Below are 19,161 nucleotides of genomic sequence, written 5' to 3' on the forward strand. Positions count from 1 at the left end.
AACGTGGAGTGATATCGATTTAAAATAAAAAATAAAATTTTAAAAAGCAAGATTTTCAATTAGCGAGCTTTTCAAAAACTGATTTATGGATGATAATTAAAAGATGCCAAGTTGAATGGCACTGCTGAGGGGTGTGGCGCACTCAGTGTTTTAATTATGTGGAAATTTTAATATAATACGGACAAAATTAGAGCCGATATTCATCGTCATGGATGAAGTAGCAGTTGTAATCAGGTAATAATAATATAACCTTTTTAATTTCCTTTAAAAAGCAGAGCACTCTACTACAGTCAACATGTACCTCTCAAACCGTGTGCGTTTACAGTTTAATCAAACCATAGTCTGTAACCGAGCGAACGCGGGCAAGCTTTAAATCTTAAGACCTTAATGGAGTTCATTTTAGGAAAAAGTTTTCGTTTTAATAAAGCATCATAAACGATGTGTCCAAAAAGGCCTGTTTGAGCCATATTAAAGCGACGTGGGGCCACGTGTCAGCACTGACCCATTTTCAAATATTTAACCTTTACTTCCAGGGAATAAACTAGGCACATATTCATTAAGATGAGGTTTTAATAGCAGAGCTCAATACGAGTGGTGTTTAATCATTTTCTGATAGACCTGAGAAGAGGGGGAGAGAGAGAGAGAGACAGACAGACAGAGGGGGAGAGGTAGAGATAGAGAGAGCATTGTGGTGGGGCTCGGCCTTGTGTAGCAGGCCTTCCCTGGCCATCAGCCCAACATTACAGCACTATTCCTTCTCTGCTCCCTCCAAAAAAGCATTTCTCTCTCTGAAACACACGAAAGGCCGATCCGGAGTGCTAAAGTACAGGTAGGAATGCACTAGAGAAGAGATTTGCTCAGTTTCGTCGAAATTTCAAAGCCAATGCCACGTTTCTAACCAGTTTGACTATATTTAGTTAAGCCTGCTCTCACTGGATAGTCATGTAGCCCTGGAGGAAACAACACCCAGGCACAATGTTCATACACACAAACGTGGTGATCAGGTCACACGATGCGGCTCTCCACATTTGTTATGTCTTCATCTTTTGACAAAAAAGAAAACCACTGCATGTGTGCAAGCACCACACACCTAAGTATACACACACACACTTACCTCCACACCCACACACTCTCTCTCTGACTTACCCACTGAGACTTTGAAGTAACTGTCCCACACCACAGCAATGAGCTATCCTGGATGAAGCGGCTGTGCTGGACCCATCCGCGGCTGCACACAGTATGTCCACATATCCTCTCTGTAGAGAAGGGCAGAGAGGGAGCTTGGATTCAGTCACACAGCTTTGCACTCCCTGCAAGAAGTAGGCGGGCACGCCAACGACAGACCCATTCAGAGTCCCAGAAAGTACCAGCCTCCGTGTCTGCCTCAGCGCCTTTCCTACAATGTCTGTCTGCGCCTCTGCCCGGGATTTGCCCACGATAATCTGCCCACTTCACCCCAAACCCATCTCTGAGTGTTGGGTAACCTCCCCAACCTGAGCTAACTGCTTTCTAATATTTACAAACCAGCTCCTCTCGCTCTCCCCTGTCTGCCAGCTCCTTGTCTGAGACTGTCAGGGCCGCCACAATGGAGAGGCCATGTGGGTTTCCCATGGAGTCGCGTGTTCCTCCCGTCTGGCAGTTAACAAGGCTTTGAATGAGGAATGTTAGCAAACAGAGCTGCTGAATGTCGGATGAATGCTAAGCCAGGCAGCCAGTCAGATCGCAGCGCTGGCCCGGGCATATGAATAATGCAGAAAACTCGGCAGGGAGGAGAGGAGACAAGGCTCCACCTCCCTGTGCCCCTTCCCAACTCCACCCACCCCTCCTTCTTTTCCCCGCTCGAAACTCAAATGCCTTCACGGGAGCAAGAGAGCCGAGAGAGGGGGGAAAGAGAGAATTCAAGATCTCTGCTGCTATTCACTCATGCAATAAAAAAAAACCTGCAAGAGAAGAATAGTTACACATGCACACACATCTAATTACTACAAATCAGTTCTTTAAATACACCACTTTTCCCTCTGTCGTTGGGATCTATCACACTCTTTTTTCTTTTTTTTTTGTTTTTTGTGCCTTTTGTTTGGAATTGGCACCTGTCCCAGAAAAAGCCCCGCTGCTGCTCCGCCCTCCTGCTCTCCTTTCACTGGAGACTGCCCACGAGATCGAGAGAGAGCGAGAGAGAGAGAACGTGAGGAAGAGAGGGTGGGGCAGAAAAAAACCAAAAAAGAGGGACAGGTTTGGAGATGGAAAGGGTTAGGAAGGTAGAGGGCAAAGCAGATAAGAGCACAGGAAAACAATAAGGAATTCAATTTAAGACCCATGCGCGAGACACATGAAATCGAACAGCACACAAAACAAACTGCAGCCTTCATACTCAGATTCATCCAGGAAAAAAAAATCTGACATGTTGAGCAATCAAGAAACGTGCTGAAGAAAAAAAAAAAAAAAAAAAACCTTTGCACCAACGCTATGGCACGGCGCAAAACTCCCAGGTCCAGTTTATCTCTACTAGCAACAACCCAGGCGAGGCAAAAACGTGATAAAACTAAAAGCGCGTGAAAACAAGGATCTGAAAAATGCCCTTGCAAATGGCGCAGCAATGTCGAAGTAGGAGTAAAGCAAAGCCACTTGTTGCATGATATTGAGGAACAGATCTTGCAGGGAGAAGTGAGAGCAGGCAGAGGGTTAAAATCCTGGGACTGGGAGTAGTAAAAAATCCCTCCCTCTTTTGGCACAGACTAGCTAAAGGGGAGGGCCTGCCTGTAGAAATAGCAGCAGAGCGTTTTTCCCCTCTTTTTTTTCAGAGCTGCAGCGTCCTAGTCTACCCTTTCGCATGTGGCCGGGACCCAGGGAGAGAGGAGGAGGAGGAGAGCGATGGATAGAAAAAGAAGCAAGAGCAAAGAGAGAGAGAGAGAGGGGAGGGGGTAAGAGAGGAAGGGGAGAAGAGCTGTGAGTGGAGGAGAAAGAGCTCAGCTGATGATGAAACAGGGACGTGTGAGAGTGCGTGCGCACTACGCGTTTTCATCACAGACCCAGTATGACGTGCGCATGCACGAGGCAGGGTGGGGAGGGCGCTGAGCTGGGCTACGGGGGGGGGGGGTGCACTTCTGCTGAGGACGAGAGTCACAGCAAACACTCACAAATGATTAAAGGATAACTTTGAGACTGGAGGGAAAGATTAATAGTGTATCTTTTCTTTGCAGAGCTGCTGGGCCTTTCAGTTTAATATCAGCCATTTGGCTTTGACCCACACGTCTTTATCACTAAACTCCCAGCTGGCACTGAAGCAATGGCGTTCCCCTAGCGAAGGCCAAAAGTGTAGGGTATGATCAGTGATGAATATCCTTTTGATTACTGCTTGTTTGTTTGGGCTTTTTTAATGCTTAATCATTAATACGTAGGAAAGCTACATCAACTGTTCTGGCACGCAATCAAAGCCAGATAAGCACCTGGATGCGACTGCCCCACCATGATTGCGGCATTGAACCACGCTGTAAAAATCCTGTAATATTTACCGCAGTGCGCCCGCCATGTGCCATTACTAGGCCACCCTCGCCTTGCAGCGAACTGCAGCAACAGCAGCCGGTTCTGCGTGCGACTAAGGAGAGGAGAAATGTCGGGCAGTAACCGAACGATAAAATGGACTCTGTTGATGACTCTGCTCATGTCCAACACCCTCCTTCCCCCTCCGCATCGAGTCTATTCTGTCTCCCACCCTTTCTTGTCCTTTCGGTAGCACTGTTCTAGCCTACAGTAATAAACAGCCCTGTTCTGAACAGCTAGTGTTAATTTAAGCCTGCATGAGAAGGATCTTTTTTGTAACGTTTTTGTGCCAGATACTACCCCTGCTGTCTTCCTCTCTCCCCTCTTCTCATGCACACCTACCAACCTCTGGATCAGCATGCTGAAGGTTATTCACACCCGTCCGGTTTCCACCCGACTTCCCTCCTCAAAAACTTTTCTGGGCAGCCAAATTGTTGTAATGCCCCGTAACTGTTTGCAACAGATTCCCCCGTGGCAAAGAAACAACTTCCTCCTTTTTGGACACCATTCCCCTCCCCTCTAGTCTTCGCTTTCCCAAAAGAAACCCAGAACTCAGCACAGACAAATTTTTTCCCCTTTTTCTCTCCTCATAGCAGCAGCCATACAAAAGAGAGAGGGGGGGGGGGGACTGTCCAACAAAACGACGAATCTCACATCATGAAACACAGCTAGCTAGACTCCATGTCAATCTGTGTTTATGCTCGCAGAGTCTAAAGAGGACTAACATGAATTTAAACAAATGAAAGCTGGGAAAACATCAGTATTTCCAGAGTTTTTCAATACGTGTGGTGTTTTGGTTGTTTGTTTGTTTTTTCATTTTAAACAGGCGACAAGTAGATGAAAAACAGCGAGTATGAGCAACACAAGAGCAAACTAATATGGCTGCTTGCTTACTTGTACCGACCCTGCACTCTTAGTCCTGGAGACTGAAAGAAAAGGCGTTACGCTGCTGTGTGTGCGCCTTTTCTACCTCGCAGGACGGGCTTGGAGAGAGAAAGAGTGGGAGAAAGGAGGCGAACGGGTGCACTTGCCTTGCCTAGCTCTCTCCTCACCTTTCCACACAGTCAAATAAAAACTCGGCTTCCCTGTGTTGTGTGTACTACTGCTGCACCATCCGCATTTCAATGACGCACAATGTGCAAACTCGTGAAAAATGAGGAGTGAGATTACTCCCGAGGTTCAACGTGAGGCAACTGGTGATTTAAATGCACTTTATCAAAAAAGCAATAAATTCCCTCGTGGGCATTGATGAGCAAAACCCCGGTCGAGCACCAAACAGTGATCAGACTGAACCCTGTGACGTCACATCTCGCCACGTCTTTGAACCAATTGCTCTCGCTGAAATCATTAAACGCTGTTACGAGTGCCTGCTGAATATATATCAAGCACTATTGTAGACAAATTCGTGTTTCATCTGGAATCAGAAGAGTCCCTTTGCTCTTTATCTTCTATCTAAGATACTGTTACTGCAAGTCAGTTGTTTACCATCTAACATGTGGCAGGAATTCAAAAAACTTGGCAGAGCCTGTTGCACCGTACGTCGCGGAGAGTTCATTTGAGGATACAGCTCTGGTTTTGGCTCAGCTGCCAACTTCTGACACTGTAGCCCTCTGCACAGCCTCGCCCCTGCAGGAGTGGCCTGCGTAATGCTGCCATTGATGAAACTCCAATATTAACAACCTCCTTTATGACATCTCCACGAGTCTACAACCGCTTTTTTCCCCCCTTATCAGCTCCCTTCATCTCTTCGTTAAAACTGAGCTGCACTCTGCCTTACAGCACACGTAACGCCAGGGTGTAAAAGCATTGTTAACATTTCATATGCATGTAAATGCAAGAGAACAGAAGCTTTACCGCACAGTCTTACATATTCACAAAAAATCTAATAGATGCAAAAGGAAAACCGAATACAAACATTATCAAATAACCCAACCATAAAAAAGTGACAATACATGTGTCATGGTTGCAACACAGAGCTCAAGTCTCAGTGAAAATGACTTATAACTCTTAAGTCGCTGACTTATCAGCCCCAGAATGCCTTCACATCTTTATAAATCATCCCACAAATTTACTGCAACAAAGCAGCCGATCAGCACACACACAGTATAAAATTTACAGCACGCTGACACTGCTCGATGCTGCACTGCCCCAGGGCAAGCAACACACACATGCACAAAGTGAAATTAACTCAACCACAATATTTTTGATAATCACTGCTGGCAGCTTTACAGGACCATATAAATACAAACAAATCGCAACATGAACTGCAATTAAACAGCCAACAAGTAGTTGAGAGAAATCACAGCAGATCGGCTATCAAACTGAAATTCATCATTAAGCACAGCAATAACTAAAATAAATAAATCTATTATCCACTTTTTAACCAAAAATGTTTTTTCTTCAGTGTATTATGTTTCGCTGTTAGTTAGCGAAGAATTAATGGGGTTAAGTAGAACCACCTGGGATTGCCAGTAAAAAGACATATGACCCTCTGAGGGATCTACTTCTGTGACTGCACTGATTTTGCGCTGAAAAAGACCAACATTTGGGTATTTTTTGCACGTCAAAGATGTTCTTCTGAAGGGTGAAAAAGTCGCACAGGAGATCTATGTTTTACTGTGAACCTGAGAGTTATAGCTGTCTACACATTCACACCCTGGCGAACTTACACAAACTTTCCCTCTTTCTTCGGTGGCCGGCGCGGCGGGCCCGCTCCCTCTACAAGGTGGTCCGTCGAGGGGCCCCTCAGCAGCACGTGCCTCAACAACTTCTCTATTACACCCGTGACCCTAAGGTCAGGTTCTTGAGGGTTCTGAACAAAGGCCACGACCCTAGGGTCAGAAGTGTAACGCCAGGGGCAGGTCAGGGCCCCACAGCAAAGAGAGCGTGCTGTTTGCTTTGAAAGGTAAGGATCACTAACACACAGGCCTAATAAGGATTAAGGGGCCATCCCCTTTGGGATGTCACTTTGGGGCCTCAAACATCAGTCTCTATTAACCTATGTGACCCCCGGTGGCCATTATAAGGCTATAGGTCACAGTCACTTACGCTGCACATCTGTAAAACCTAAATCACATGCAACCTTTAACTTGAGTGCTGCTCATTATATGTACAAATTGTTCTGAGAGATTAACACCTTGTCAACAGGACTCAGTCCTCGTTGTGAGGAGCTGTGCCTGTGCAGGTAACTTGTTGCATCAGCTGGCAGATTTCAGTCTTCAGAAAAGGTCCTTTAAGGTGAAAAGCAGTAATTCAGCATCAGGTCAGCAAACAGAAAAAACAACAACAACAACCTGACAGGTCATCCCAAAATGTAATGTATAACTGAAAATCATGTGAGTACAGCTGATTTTTCTTTTTTCACCTCACGCAAAGCAGGCTCAGAGCACTCAGGAAAACTTTAATAAAAGCAGGTAGGCCAGAACTGAGGGAGAAAAATTACAAAATGGAGGACAGGAGGAGACAAGATGGCGGCCCGAGTGATGCAGCCACCCGCACACTCCTTGTAACGTGTCAAATCGCCATAAAAACGTTGTATTTTGTGCGATCTCTCTCGATGTGTTATTTTTTCATTTTTTAAAACCAATTTAAACATTTGTCAAAACAGAGACGACTTAAGATGCTTCAAAAGATCTGAATTCATTTTAGTCACTTTGGGAACTAAAAGTCACAGGATTAAATCCGGTGATGTCCAGAACAGCAAAGGCGGAGAGGAGACATAACGTACGCTTTTTCATTAAGATTCATTCGTTTATGTCGGATTTAAAGATTGCCTTCTTAACGCTCAAATCACACTAAAGTATTTCAGTTACTTTGAAATTTATATAATATAAATTAACTTTAATTTTTTTACCGTTATAATGAAGAAAAGAGGAAACTACTGAATTATTTATTTTTTCATAATATATTTAATAAACAGTGTTTGTAAAACAGGAAAAGATAAACGAACATAGGGGTAAACACACACACGTTCACATCATTTATGCAAAACTACTAGTTTTAATATATTATATTATTCAGTATTGTTAAGAGTAAAAACATAAAACACATTGTGGGCAATTTCTAATTTAATGCGAACCAATACAAGCAGAAATCACTCCAGATTCAAATAAAAAAAAGGAGCTAAATTCATTCAGGGGTCTTTTTTTTCACTCCCAGATTTTTTTAATGCAATTTTAATAATTAACTCAATTTATGGATCAACTTGAAATGTGACAACCGCTCAAATTTAAATTCTACATTTACAGGTTGCATGATGACACTTCTTCCCCAAATTGAAGCCTGGAAAAGGACAAACTTTTATTGTGAAAAGGTTAGATACACTTCATTCATAAATGAATGATAATTTCAGTTGTTAAACATTCTGCTGAAACTCATTTTATTGTAACTTTATCTCTGACCTCTTTCATAAAATCATCTCTGCACAGAGATGTATGGAAAAGCTTAAAATGCGGTGTATTTCCTCTCCCTTTGTTTTTTTAAAAGAGTCATTTAAATAAAGAGTATAAACATCACAGTTTAAAAAAGAAACTGTCGATTTTGTTAACTATTAGAGGTTGACTTTTAGTTAACCCTTGAAATGAATGAAGATTCTAAACCTGTGTAATTACAAGTAGAGGAAACACTTGAAACATTAAATCCTTCTACATATTTGCACTAAACTGGAAAAATTTGTAATTATTCGGAAAATAAGAAGCAAAATTTGTGCTCAGTATCATTTGAGTTTTGAATGTGTGATTAGAAAATGTTCTTTCAAAAGCACATTATTCAAATTTCCTCAGATCTCAACAGCAATGTGTTTTAATTATTTCCCATGAGAACTATAAGGAGTAAATAAATGTACACATTTCTGTATTTCTTTACTTTAAAAAATGTTTTGTTTTTTTAAAACTCGTACTTAATAAAAACACAAGAGGGTAAAGCAACTGACAGAAGCTCTGAACAAATAAGAAGCCAGCAAGGATAAAATAACATGTCCTCAAGCGTTCTTCGTACGTAGTTCACACTTCTCAGGGGCACAAACTGAGCACTTTGTTTCAGATGTATTTCTTTTCAATCATTAAGCCACTCACCTCTGAAAAACGAGCTTCTCTGTGTGGAGGGAGCCTATTCGGCCACATGGCAGAGCAAAGGTTGGAAAAGAGGAGAGAGGGAACGGACCTGCGCTCGCTAAAGACAAGTGTCCTAAACAGCTTTTAAAACGGCCAAACAGACAATAAATCGCAAGCAGGCAGCACTTTGACAGCTTCTCCTTTTTTGCAGCTCTTCTTCATTAAAGTAAGGACAGAGCTTTGGGAGAATCATTGTCCTACTTTCAGTTAACCATGAGACTCTCCTCTCTAGGTCATTCTGCAACTGTCTGGTTTATTGGAAAACTTTGGTTTCTAATTTAGCTAACACTGCCCATCTTGAGAGGGTTTTAAAAAAATCTAATTAATGATGTTTTTTCAGGGAAAATGGAAATGTCAAAGTGATTTTTGGTTAAAAAAAAATTAAAGCTTTTTTCTACTGTGCAGAGCATGGCAAAATGACATTTACAACAAAACTAAGTTGAAATAAGTTCAAGCATGCCCTTGGTAGTGTGTACTTATTTTAACTTGCATTAAATAGCTTTTCTCAGTGAGTTATTCAAACATTTTGTAGTGCTAGCTGTCAAGGGGAAAAAACTGTTCTGAATGCAAAGTCGAGTGCTCTCAAGGTTATGACATTTTCGGCTCGAACAATTGTCTTTTTAGATCACACGTGGCTCTAAGTCATTACTAAAAATGTAAGAATGACAGCAAATCACGAAACTGCAGAAAGGCACAAATATTAAATAAATAAAGCATATTTTAAGATGCATTCTTCACATTTAAAACTTACCGCTCATCTCATCTCCTCACAGAAAAACACACACATCCCACCCACACACACACACACACACACACACACACCTACACACGCCTCTCCTGATTCCTTACTGCTCACATTTCGGGTCCATCCCACATTAATAAATGATCAATTTTGCAGCTCTTATCATCAGCTCACATGCAGCTCCCTGGTGTTCTCTGGGAGTGGTACCACCTTTTAAAGCATTCGGACCTGCCACGTCACAGGGCTGCACTGCAGCCTGGATGGGCCTGCGTGACCTAGCTCGGTCCAAACAGGAACCCTTCGCACCACAACCCCCATCGGGACCCGTGTTTCATACAAGCAAGATGGTGGCGGTGGGAAGCTGTGTTTTATTTGAACTGAGCAATTCCATTAGCCTCCTGCTCCGTGTTTCATTTCTCATCTCTAAAAATCAGACACTTGTCTGACTGAACTGACAGCACCCTCCTTTTAGTCGCCCGTATCCAATTCAGCTGACTAAGGGTTCAAAAATGCTCCAAACGCAGTGTTTTGGTTGATTTCATATCAGGAACGAGTTTACATGCACATCCTCTCAGCTTCACACACACATGAACATACACACACACACGTCTGGATTTGTCTGGGTTACAGAAGGTAACACAAGGCACACATGAAACCAACAGTAAGCAGTATCTGAGCAGGGATTTCACACGTTTATGAATTAAAAATATATTTTTTTGTTTTTGCTGGTTCACTGACATTTTCAATGCTTATAAAGAGAAAGAGTGTGTGAATGTGTGTGTGTGTGAGAAACTTAATGATCACATCAGGACAACCTTATATCACACTAAACGTGAAAAATTAAGAGTGCTAATAGGCTGAAGTTTCTCTGAACTATTGCAGCTGTTAAATGTTGATGGTAGTGATTTTACAGACACCCCTCCCATTTGGGGATGTCAGTCTCATTCCTGAATTCTCTATGAAACCTTACAAAAAAAAACTACAGATAAACAGAAAAAAATGACATATCAATGTTAAAAGTGCTCTGATTTGTATTGTATTTTTTAAGCTATGCACAAGCACAGAATATGTTAATCTGCATATTTTTACATGTATTTCATGTCAAAACACTTTTTCTTGTTTTGTTTTGTGGTCTTTTATTCATGGCTGACCTCAACATTAAATGATTTTCCTAAAAAAATGTATAGCATTCAGTTCACTTTGGCAAAGTTGTGCCCGAACATTAAGAGAATGATCAGAGCATTTCAACTATCTGTCCACCAATATTAACCCTAAACCTATACTCACACATATGTATTTTTTCTTTTTAAATTCAATCTCTGGCCAGAAACAGCAGCCACATAATAACTATCAAGCTGACTCCTGCTTAAAATCCAGTGTTGTTTTTTGCTAAAAGTATTGACTCATTGTGGTGTCTACTGCAGTGTGCAGTCTAGTAAAAGGGGAAAAGAGACGCTGGCTCTCAGGGGTTAAGATGCTAGCAGTCATGTGCCTGTCGGCTGCAACAAAAGCCTGCCTATGTAGGGTGCATACAGATGGAGTGAGCTCCTTTGTGTGCAGCCTGTGTGCAGCGTTTCACACGTCGCAGCCTCGGAGCTGCCAGGTCTGGCTCTCTGGGCCTGGCTACAGGCCTAGCTAGCAGCTTATAGCACCTGACGCTGGGCTCTCACTTTGCTTTTCTTTGCGTGAGACCCAAGTGCAGCGAGTTTTTGAAAGATAATGGAACAGAAGTCCAAATAGTGGGTCACACGGCTCAACACAAACAATTCCAATGAAACACGGCACAGCAGAGCACAGCCAGGCAGGCAAGACAGAAGCACTGTAAGCATGGCTCCCACTTATCTCTGCCGCAAAATATTTGACTTTTCCCTCCTCTGCTGTCTGTCAAGTGTCCCTGAAAAGTGCTGTCCAAGACTACTTGAAATATGCTAACATACACACAGCCAATAAACTTTTAATCACGAGTACTGTTGTGCATGAAGTGTAAACAGTTTTTATCTTACTATCTTCTATATCACGTCCACCAAGTGACAACGGGAAGTTCCTTATGGTGTTGCTTTACAATGGTGTATAAACTATTTAAAGCCTGTGCGCAGGGCATTGCTACATATCCTATCAGTTGTCGAGCATAAAGTCCACTTTAAGCTAACAGCTTTTTTTCTTAAGCTGCACAAAGTCAAGCTAATGCTTTTCAGTGAAAAATAATGCTCTTTATTTCGTTGTTGGGGAAAACACAAACCAGGATTCTCACACAGATGCAAAAGACTCTAAGAGTATATCATTCAAGTAAGAGTTACAAGATAAACTTCTTACCCAAATGCCACACACACACACACACATGCACACACACACTTGACCTTGAATGGAGCATTAACACTTATTATATATTATGCATACACTAAATAAAAACATTTCAGGACAGTGTAACTGCTGTAAATACCAGTTCTGTGCATTTGCCATTTGGAAGGTTATTATATTTTTATGAATAAAAATAAAAGCATTGCAGTTTTAAGCCTCCAACAACCAGTCAGGTTGTTTTTAGGCTCGTGCCTATACACACTCACAGGTAGAAGATTTAATTTAATTTTGACTATTAATATTTACCACTACAACTACTACTACTACTAATAAAAATAATAATAATAGAGCTGTTACTGCAAAAGAAAAATGTTATAAATTCTAAAACACAAATGCTTTACACACCTTCAACGACAGCAATAAAGATCTACTGTATATAATCGAAACTGTTTGAATGTGGGAACTCAAAAAGAGTAACCAGTTCAGTATCTGAACCCCTGTCTCTCCCTTACATATAATGTTGACTAATGTGCAGAAAGATAAACATTATATCATAGTGAACTTGACCTTTGACCCTGTGGAAATAAAATGCCACCACCTTATTTATCCCAGTCAACATCTGTGAGAAATTCTGTACATTTGTAATTTATTATTGAATAAATTACACATGAAAAAAGAATAAGTTTTTGAGATCACGATGACATCGACCGTCTGTGCCTCTGGCCACGTCTTTGAGACTAAGGCAGGGATTACATTCCCCTGCACACACCACAGACACCTTGTTCTTATATGATTTTTTTTATTGTTGTAGAGTCTGTGTGTAGGACATAGCTGGTGTCCTTATAGTTTCATAGCAGTGGGGACTAATCTACGTGATCACAGAAAATTGCAGATATTCACACGGAGCCTTGTATGCAATCTCCGATGATGATGTTCAACTCATCCAGATTCTTGAAGCTTAGCTAATTCAGGATCTATAAAACCGGCATAAGGAGACTGCCGTGCTATCAGGAGGCTGCTGGCTTGTCTGCTGTCTTAAAGCAGGACCCTTGGCTGGTACGAGGAATGAAGCTTTTGACATTTTAAATGCATAACAATATTTTTGAGGACTGGGACACACTGCTGCTTTGACTGCACTTAAAACCCACATAAAGTGGATGGAAATTCTGCAGTGGACCAGCATTAGTCTATTATTTCAAGCGCACAGCCCACTATTTGTACAAAAATAACTTTTTTTTTTTTAAAGCTTTTCGTTTTAGTACATGTAAGCTTGTAGTCAATAAAAAAAAATACTGTTTCACTGTGCTGTTGATTTTGGATTGTCAAAGACCCAAGCGACAGAGGCTACACTGGGAAGAAAATAGAGCCATAAAAAGTCACTTCTGCTATCCTTCCAAAAATAACAATTAATCTTTAATGAGAAATACTCTGTTCTCTCTAGATCAGGGGTGCTCAATACGTCGATCGCGATCGACCAGTCGATCGCAAAGGTAGTATTGGTAGATCGCATGGCATTAAAAAAAATAGATGCCAGCCTATCATCCATCCCGTCACTTGATTGATACAGGGAAGCCAGTCAGATGACATCAGATTTTTTCTGACGCTTAGGTCGCTGCGCATGCGCAAACAGCGGCGCGAAGTGTAGTAAAACTGACAAGCTAGTCAGCGAGTTAACTCCAATTTTTAGCTCTCGGTTTTTTCTCTTAAACCTGGCCGTCAGCTATGAGGTGCCGTAAGGGACATTATTACTGAAACGCTCTCACACACACTACTGAAATTTTAGCTCTCACACACACTACTGAAACGCTCTCACACACACAACTGAAATTTTAGCTCTCACACACACTACTGAAACGCTCTCACACACACAACTGAAATTTTAGCTCTCACACACACTAATGAAACGCTCTCACACACACTACTGAAACGCTCTCACACACACAACTGAAATTTTAGCTCTCACACACACTACTGAAACGCTCTCACACACACAACTGAAATTTTAGCTCTCACACACACTACTGAAACGCTCTCACACACACAACTGAAATTTTAGCTCTCACACACACTACTGAAACGCTCTCACACACACAACTGAAATTTTAGCTCTCACACACACTACTGAAACGCTCTCACACACACAACTGAAATTTTAGCTCTCACACACACTACTGAAACGCTCTCACACACACGACTGAAATTTTAGCTCTCACACACACTACTGAAACGCTCTCACACACACTACTGAAACGCTCTCACACACACTACTGAAACGCTCTCACACACACTACTGAAATTTTAGCTCTCACACACACTACTGAAACGCTCTCACACACACTACTGAAATTTTAGCTCTCACACACACTACTGAAACGCTCTCACACACACTACTGAAACGCTCTCACACACACAACTGAAAAACCAAGTCATTTCAGTTGAACAGGAAGGCATTTCAGTTGAACAGGAAGGCATTTCAGTTGAACAGGAAGGCGTTTCAGTTGAACAGGAAGGCATTTCAGTTGAACAGGAAGGTATTTCAGTTGAACAGGAAGGCATTTCAGTTGAACAGGAAGGCATTTCAGTTAAACAGGAAGGTGTTTCAGTTGAACAGGAAGTTAATTCTTGACAAGGAAACTGAAGGAAAAAGTGTTAGATTTCAAACAAACCACTACACAGATGTCTACTCAGCAACCTGTTAGTTAGGGGTGGGTTTTTATAATCGATTTATTGATTAAAATCGATTCTGGCTTGGATAACGTGAAATCGATTCATTAAAATCCTGAATCGATTTTTTAATATAAATTTATTTTACCCGAAATGCCAGAATCTCTGGTGAAACCTCACAAAATTTCAACAACCACCAAACAGCTAAGACAGTAAATGAGAGCAGGTACAGGGCTTCTGCACAAAGACGTAAACACACAGCGCGGACCCGCGGATCAGAATCAGTGAGATGTCGCCTTTCTCACCCGACAGCACGGACACGGTCGGGGCTGAAAGCCGACAGCTCGCTGACTCTGATCTGTCGGCAGGTCCGCGCTTTGTTTTCACGCCGTTTTTGCGCCGATTCTAAAGCTGTTAGTTTTATCTCTCTCCAAACAATATTGACTGAACCAGCAGCAAAAGGAGATCCAAACAGCGCTTCACATAAACATCGTCATGAATTCCCTCACTGTTTTGCTTCCACCACGATAAAATCGCACGTCATGCACAGCCCTCTCTTTCTCTCTCTCTGTACTTCAAGAACAGTTTCCCGTCTAAAAATCTGTTTTCTGTATTATTCGCTTGCTTGTTATGCACAAGTCTACTGTTGTTTACAGCGCAGTCGGCCGCTGTTTTTTTTTTTTTCATTTTACATACTTCCGAAAAGAAAACCTAATTTCTGCCGTTCAATACTGAATAAATTTAAACTTTTTAAAATTATGCAAAATGCAAAACGTTAGCCGTGTCTCTAATAAAACCGCTGTAACGTCAGAGGTAACGTTCATATGGTTTTCTTTCGTTTTTGATGTACTGCAGAATATTTTTTATAAAATCCCAGGCCAGGAAAACCACCTTCATGTTTTTATGTGTTTTATCTTCAGCTACTTTGACACAAAGGCATCTGCTGTGATGCTCACACCTTTGATAAAGTCTTGCGTGTGTCAGCTTCCTTTTTTTAAATACAAAAATATGTAAATGTACTGATCTGAATTATAATATTTCTGACTGTCAAAATTCCCCATAATCAAATTGAATTGAATCGAATCGTGGAACAAATCGATTCTGGACCTTAGTGAGACAGCTGCATTACTTAACAATATATTAGCCTCAGCATAAGTCAAAATTTTGAATAGCGGGAGACGTGCATTATCCTGGTTATTTTTTTGGCATATGTGTTTTTTGTCTTTTTTAGCAAAGAAAAATATCTTAAAATCATCAATAAAACCAGGGAGAGAAGGCTTAGCGTTCCTCCATTTAGCACAATGGATATGATATTTACTCAAAAGTATGATGATGTTAATAATGTCTGAGACATCCAATGCTAGATGATCCATATAAAAAAATTATGATGTAATTCAAACAGTGGCACATCATTAATATTTAGGGAAATCCATTTTTTTAAGTTGCACCAAATACATTGTGTGATAGGGCATAGGAAAAAAAAAAGATGTTCTAGGGTTTCATTTTCATCAGTACAAAAAGAACACTGATCCACCTCAAAGCCAAATCTCTTTTTTTAGAAATTCTGCCACAGTATTAGTTTTGTTTAAAGTGTGTTTCTTTAACTTTAGGTAGAATAGGCTATTTCATAAATTTTTAGTATGCTTTATCCAGTGTATATGAAATAACTAAATTAGAACCATGCCATGTAACCATTCTGTTGTAACTATGAAATATTTTGTCTTTGAAGAAACTACTAACAAATTTCTTATTGCATTTTTATCAAACAGCTGACATTGCCCTAGCAATAAATTTGGGAGCACTGATGAGAAATTATTGTATATCATAAAAATTTTAATCAAATGAAGCAGAGGCAGTGGGACCAGTTCACAAAATTTGTTATATTCTCTTTGAGAACAGTTTAGACAATATTTTTCTGAAAAGTCTGTGTAACTTAGAATGACACCGTTATCATCCAACAAATCTGTTATGAATATAATATTTTTGTTCAAACCAGTCACTCTTGAAAATTGATTTTTGATTAAGTGTTATTACCCTATTATTCCATAAGGTTGAATTATGGGGAGAAGTTGTGGGTAAATCTCATTTTCCCAAAAATGCAACGTCTGTTTTGGAAAGTTTGATATCTTTATGGGGATTTTATTTGCCGCAAAATCACATTTCAAAATAAAGTCTAATCCTGTATACTATTTTATTAAACAAGAATCATGGGATGTGGAGCTAAGTAGAGTCTGGCTGTGACAGACAAGATTTTAACCATTTAATTCTAAGGGTGCCAACCATAAATTCCAATTCTGGAGTTTTGATACCACCTTTATTGTATCCCTTCACAAGCTGAGATCTTTCTATGTAATGGGTTTTATTCCTCCACAAAAATTCGAACACATTTCTATTTATGGTTTTCATGGTATTTATCGTTTTTTTATTTCTTATATTGTTTACGTGGCGCAAAAAAGGTTGGGGACTGCTGTACTAGCAGGTTGCTGAGTAGAAATCCTTGTAGTGTTTTGAAATATACCACTTTTTCCATCAGTTTCCTTGTCAGGAAACAACTTCCTGTTCAGCAGAAATGCCTCTGGTTTCAGTGGTGTGTGTGAGAGCGTTTCAGTAGTGTGTGTGTGAGAGCGTTTCAGTAGTGTGTGTGAGAGCGTTTCAGTAGTGTGTGTGTGAGAGCGTTTCAGTAGTGTGTGTGTGAGAGCGTTTCAGTAGTGTGTGTGTGAGAGCGTTTCAGTAGTGTGTGTGAGAGCGCGTTTCAGTAGTGTGTGTGAGAGCGCGTTTCAGTAGTGTGTGTGAGAGCGTTTCAGTAGTGTGTGTGAGAGCGTTTCAGTAGTGTGTGTGTGAGAGCGTTTCAGTAGTGTGTGTGTGAGAGCGTTTCAGTAGTGTGTGTGAGAGCGTTTCAGTAGTGTGTGTGAGAGCTAAAATTTCAGTAGTGTGTGTGTGAGAGCTAAAATTTCAGTAGTGTGTGTGAGAGCGTTTCAGTAGTGTGTGTGAGATCGTTTCAGTAGTGTGTGTGAGAGCTAAAATTTCAGTAGTGTGTGTGAGAGCTAAAATTTCAGTAGTGTGTGTGAGAGCGTTTCAGTTGTGTGTGTGTGTGAGAGCGTTTCAGTTGTGTGTGTGTGAGAGCGTTTCAGTTGTGTGTGTGTGAGAGCGTTTCAGTTGTGTGTGTGTGTGAGAGCGTTTCAGTTGTGTGTGTGTGTGAGAGCGTTTCAGTTGTGTGTGTGTGTGAGAGCGTTTCAGTAGTGTGTGTGTGTGTGAGAGCGTTTCAGTTGTGTGTGTGTGTGTGTGAGAGCTAAAATTTCAGTTGTGTGTGTGAGAGCTAAAATTTCAGTAGTGTGTGTGAGAGCGTTTCAGTAGTGTGTGTGAGAGCTAAAATTTCAGTAGTGTGTGTGAGAGCGTTTCAGTAATAATGTCCCTTACGGCACCTCATAGTCAGCAGCTACTGTCCGGACTATGCATCCCTGGCTGATTCAATTCAGTGCAAGTCATCAGAGTAAACTCAGGTAATGACAAAAAATTTACATAGTTAATTGTGTTGTGAAATATTGGATATTGCGGTTATGCATGTATACATTGTAGATATAAAGAATCCTCAATATATTTATAAATAAGTATATGTTTTGGATTTTTGTAGTGGGTAGATCATTTTGACTTGGTCATTTTATAAGTAGCTCACATGCGGAAAAAGTGTGAGCACCCCTGCTCTAGATCTTCTCCCAAAATAGGATTACTGGCACAAAAAAAAGAGCCAATACGAGAACCTCTGTGCAAATATTAAGATAAATGAAAATATTTTAATATGAAGTCATTGGGGCTGCCACAAACGATTATTCTGATAGTCGACTAGTCACCGATTATTTTTGCGATTAGTCGACTAATCAGATCATGCATCCATTGGACATGAAACGTACAGCTTATTGCACCAGCAGCATCTACTCTTATATAACTATCATTAGCTTACAGCTTTAAGTGTTTAAGGTATGTGCGAACTAAAAATAAAGACAAGATGAGAGTTTATTAAATTTTAATGACATTTGCAGATTGTTTCGGTGGAGTTTAATAAACTCCTTGCTATCTAAAATATAAAAGGACATTCTCGAGCATCTCACACTTCTGATAATCAGTTGTCTGCTTGACGTTTATTCAGCTGTGTAAAAACTATAACTTTAATTTCAGCCAAACCGATTTACTCAGGAACAAATAAAATACAAAAAAGAAGTTATCTAAGTGACTTATATCATGTTTAACCTGAGTAGCGAAAGACCGCAGTGGGTAACAGACGTCTACGAAAAAGTCGGAGCGCTTTTGAAAATATGTGGTGTCTTGATAAACTGAGCAGATATTTGAGGTTTACACAGCTACATTCTCGCCTGAAAACATGTTAAATGTTTATTTTGTGACCCAGAAAGAATAATAAGAGTAATATTAAAACTAACTAGCTGCCACCATTGTTGGAAACTGAGCAGTGCCACGCTATGAATTCTGGTATAGGTTGGGCCACGAAGTACACACCCGGACCCATCCTTCAAATCTGGGGAAAAGGAGGACGCATTTGTCGGCCGCTTTTGTCGGAGTCTTCGAATTTGGACAGTCTTTGTCGTGTCGCTGTAACGCAATCGGCTTACAAATGCGGGCACAGTAGGATGCAGTTCCTGAATTTGGACACAGCTACAATACTGGACACTGCTTATTCTTCTTCGGGGTTTAACGGCAGCTGGCATCCTTGTACCAGTGTTGCCAACTCCTCAGTAAGGAAAATCGCTATTGGTTGTCCTAAAAGTCGCTAGAAGTCGCTAAATGATGTCATTG

General features: G+C 40.9%; 1 protein-coding gene across 1 annotated transcript in view; it reads right to left on the bottom strand.

The window, feature by feature from the left end:
- atxn10 (ataxin 10) overlaps positions 1–19,161 on the bottom strand; it is a 78,744-nt gene that overhangs the window by 6,987 nt on the left and 52,596 nt on the right. Inside the window, exon 13 of the mRNA XM_085437659.1 lies at positions 1,147–1,256. Coding sequence (XP_085293785.1) covers positions 1,147–1,256 — 110 coding nt within the window. The remainder of the gene's footprint in view (positions 1–1,146; positions 1,257–19,161) is intronic.

The sequence above is a fragment of the Copadichromis virginalis genome, linkage group LG17 (genome assembly GCF_057382275.1).
Source record: "Copadichromis virginalis isolate Kocher_CV1m ecotype Utaka linkage group LG17, C_Virginalis_male_GT1.1, whole genome shotgun sequence".
Classification (NCBI taxonomy): Eukaryota; Metazoa; Chordata; class Actinopteri; order Cichliformes; family Cichlidae; genus Copadichromis; species Copadichromis virginalis.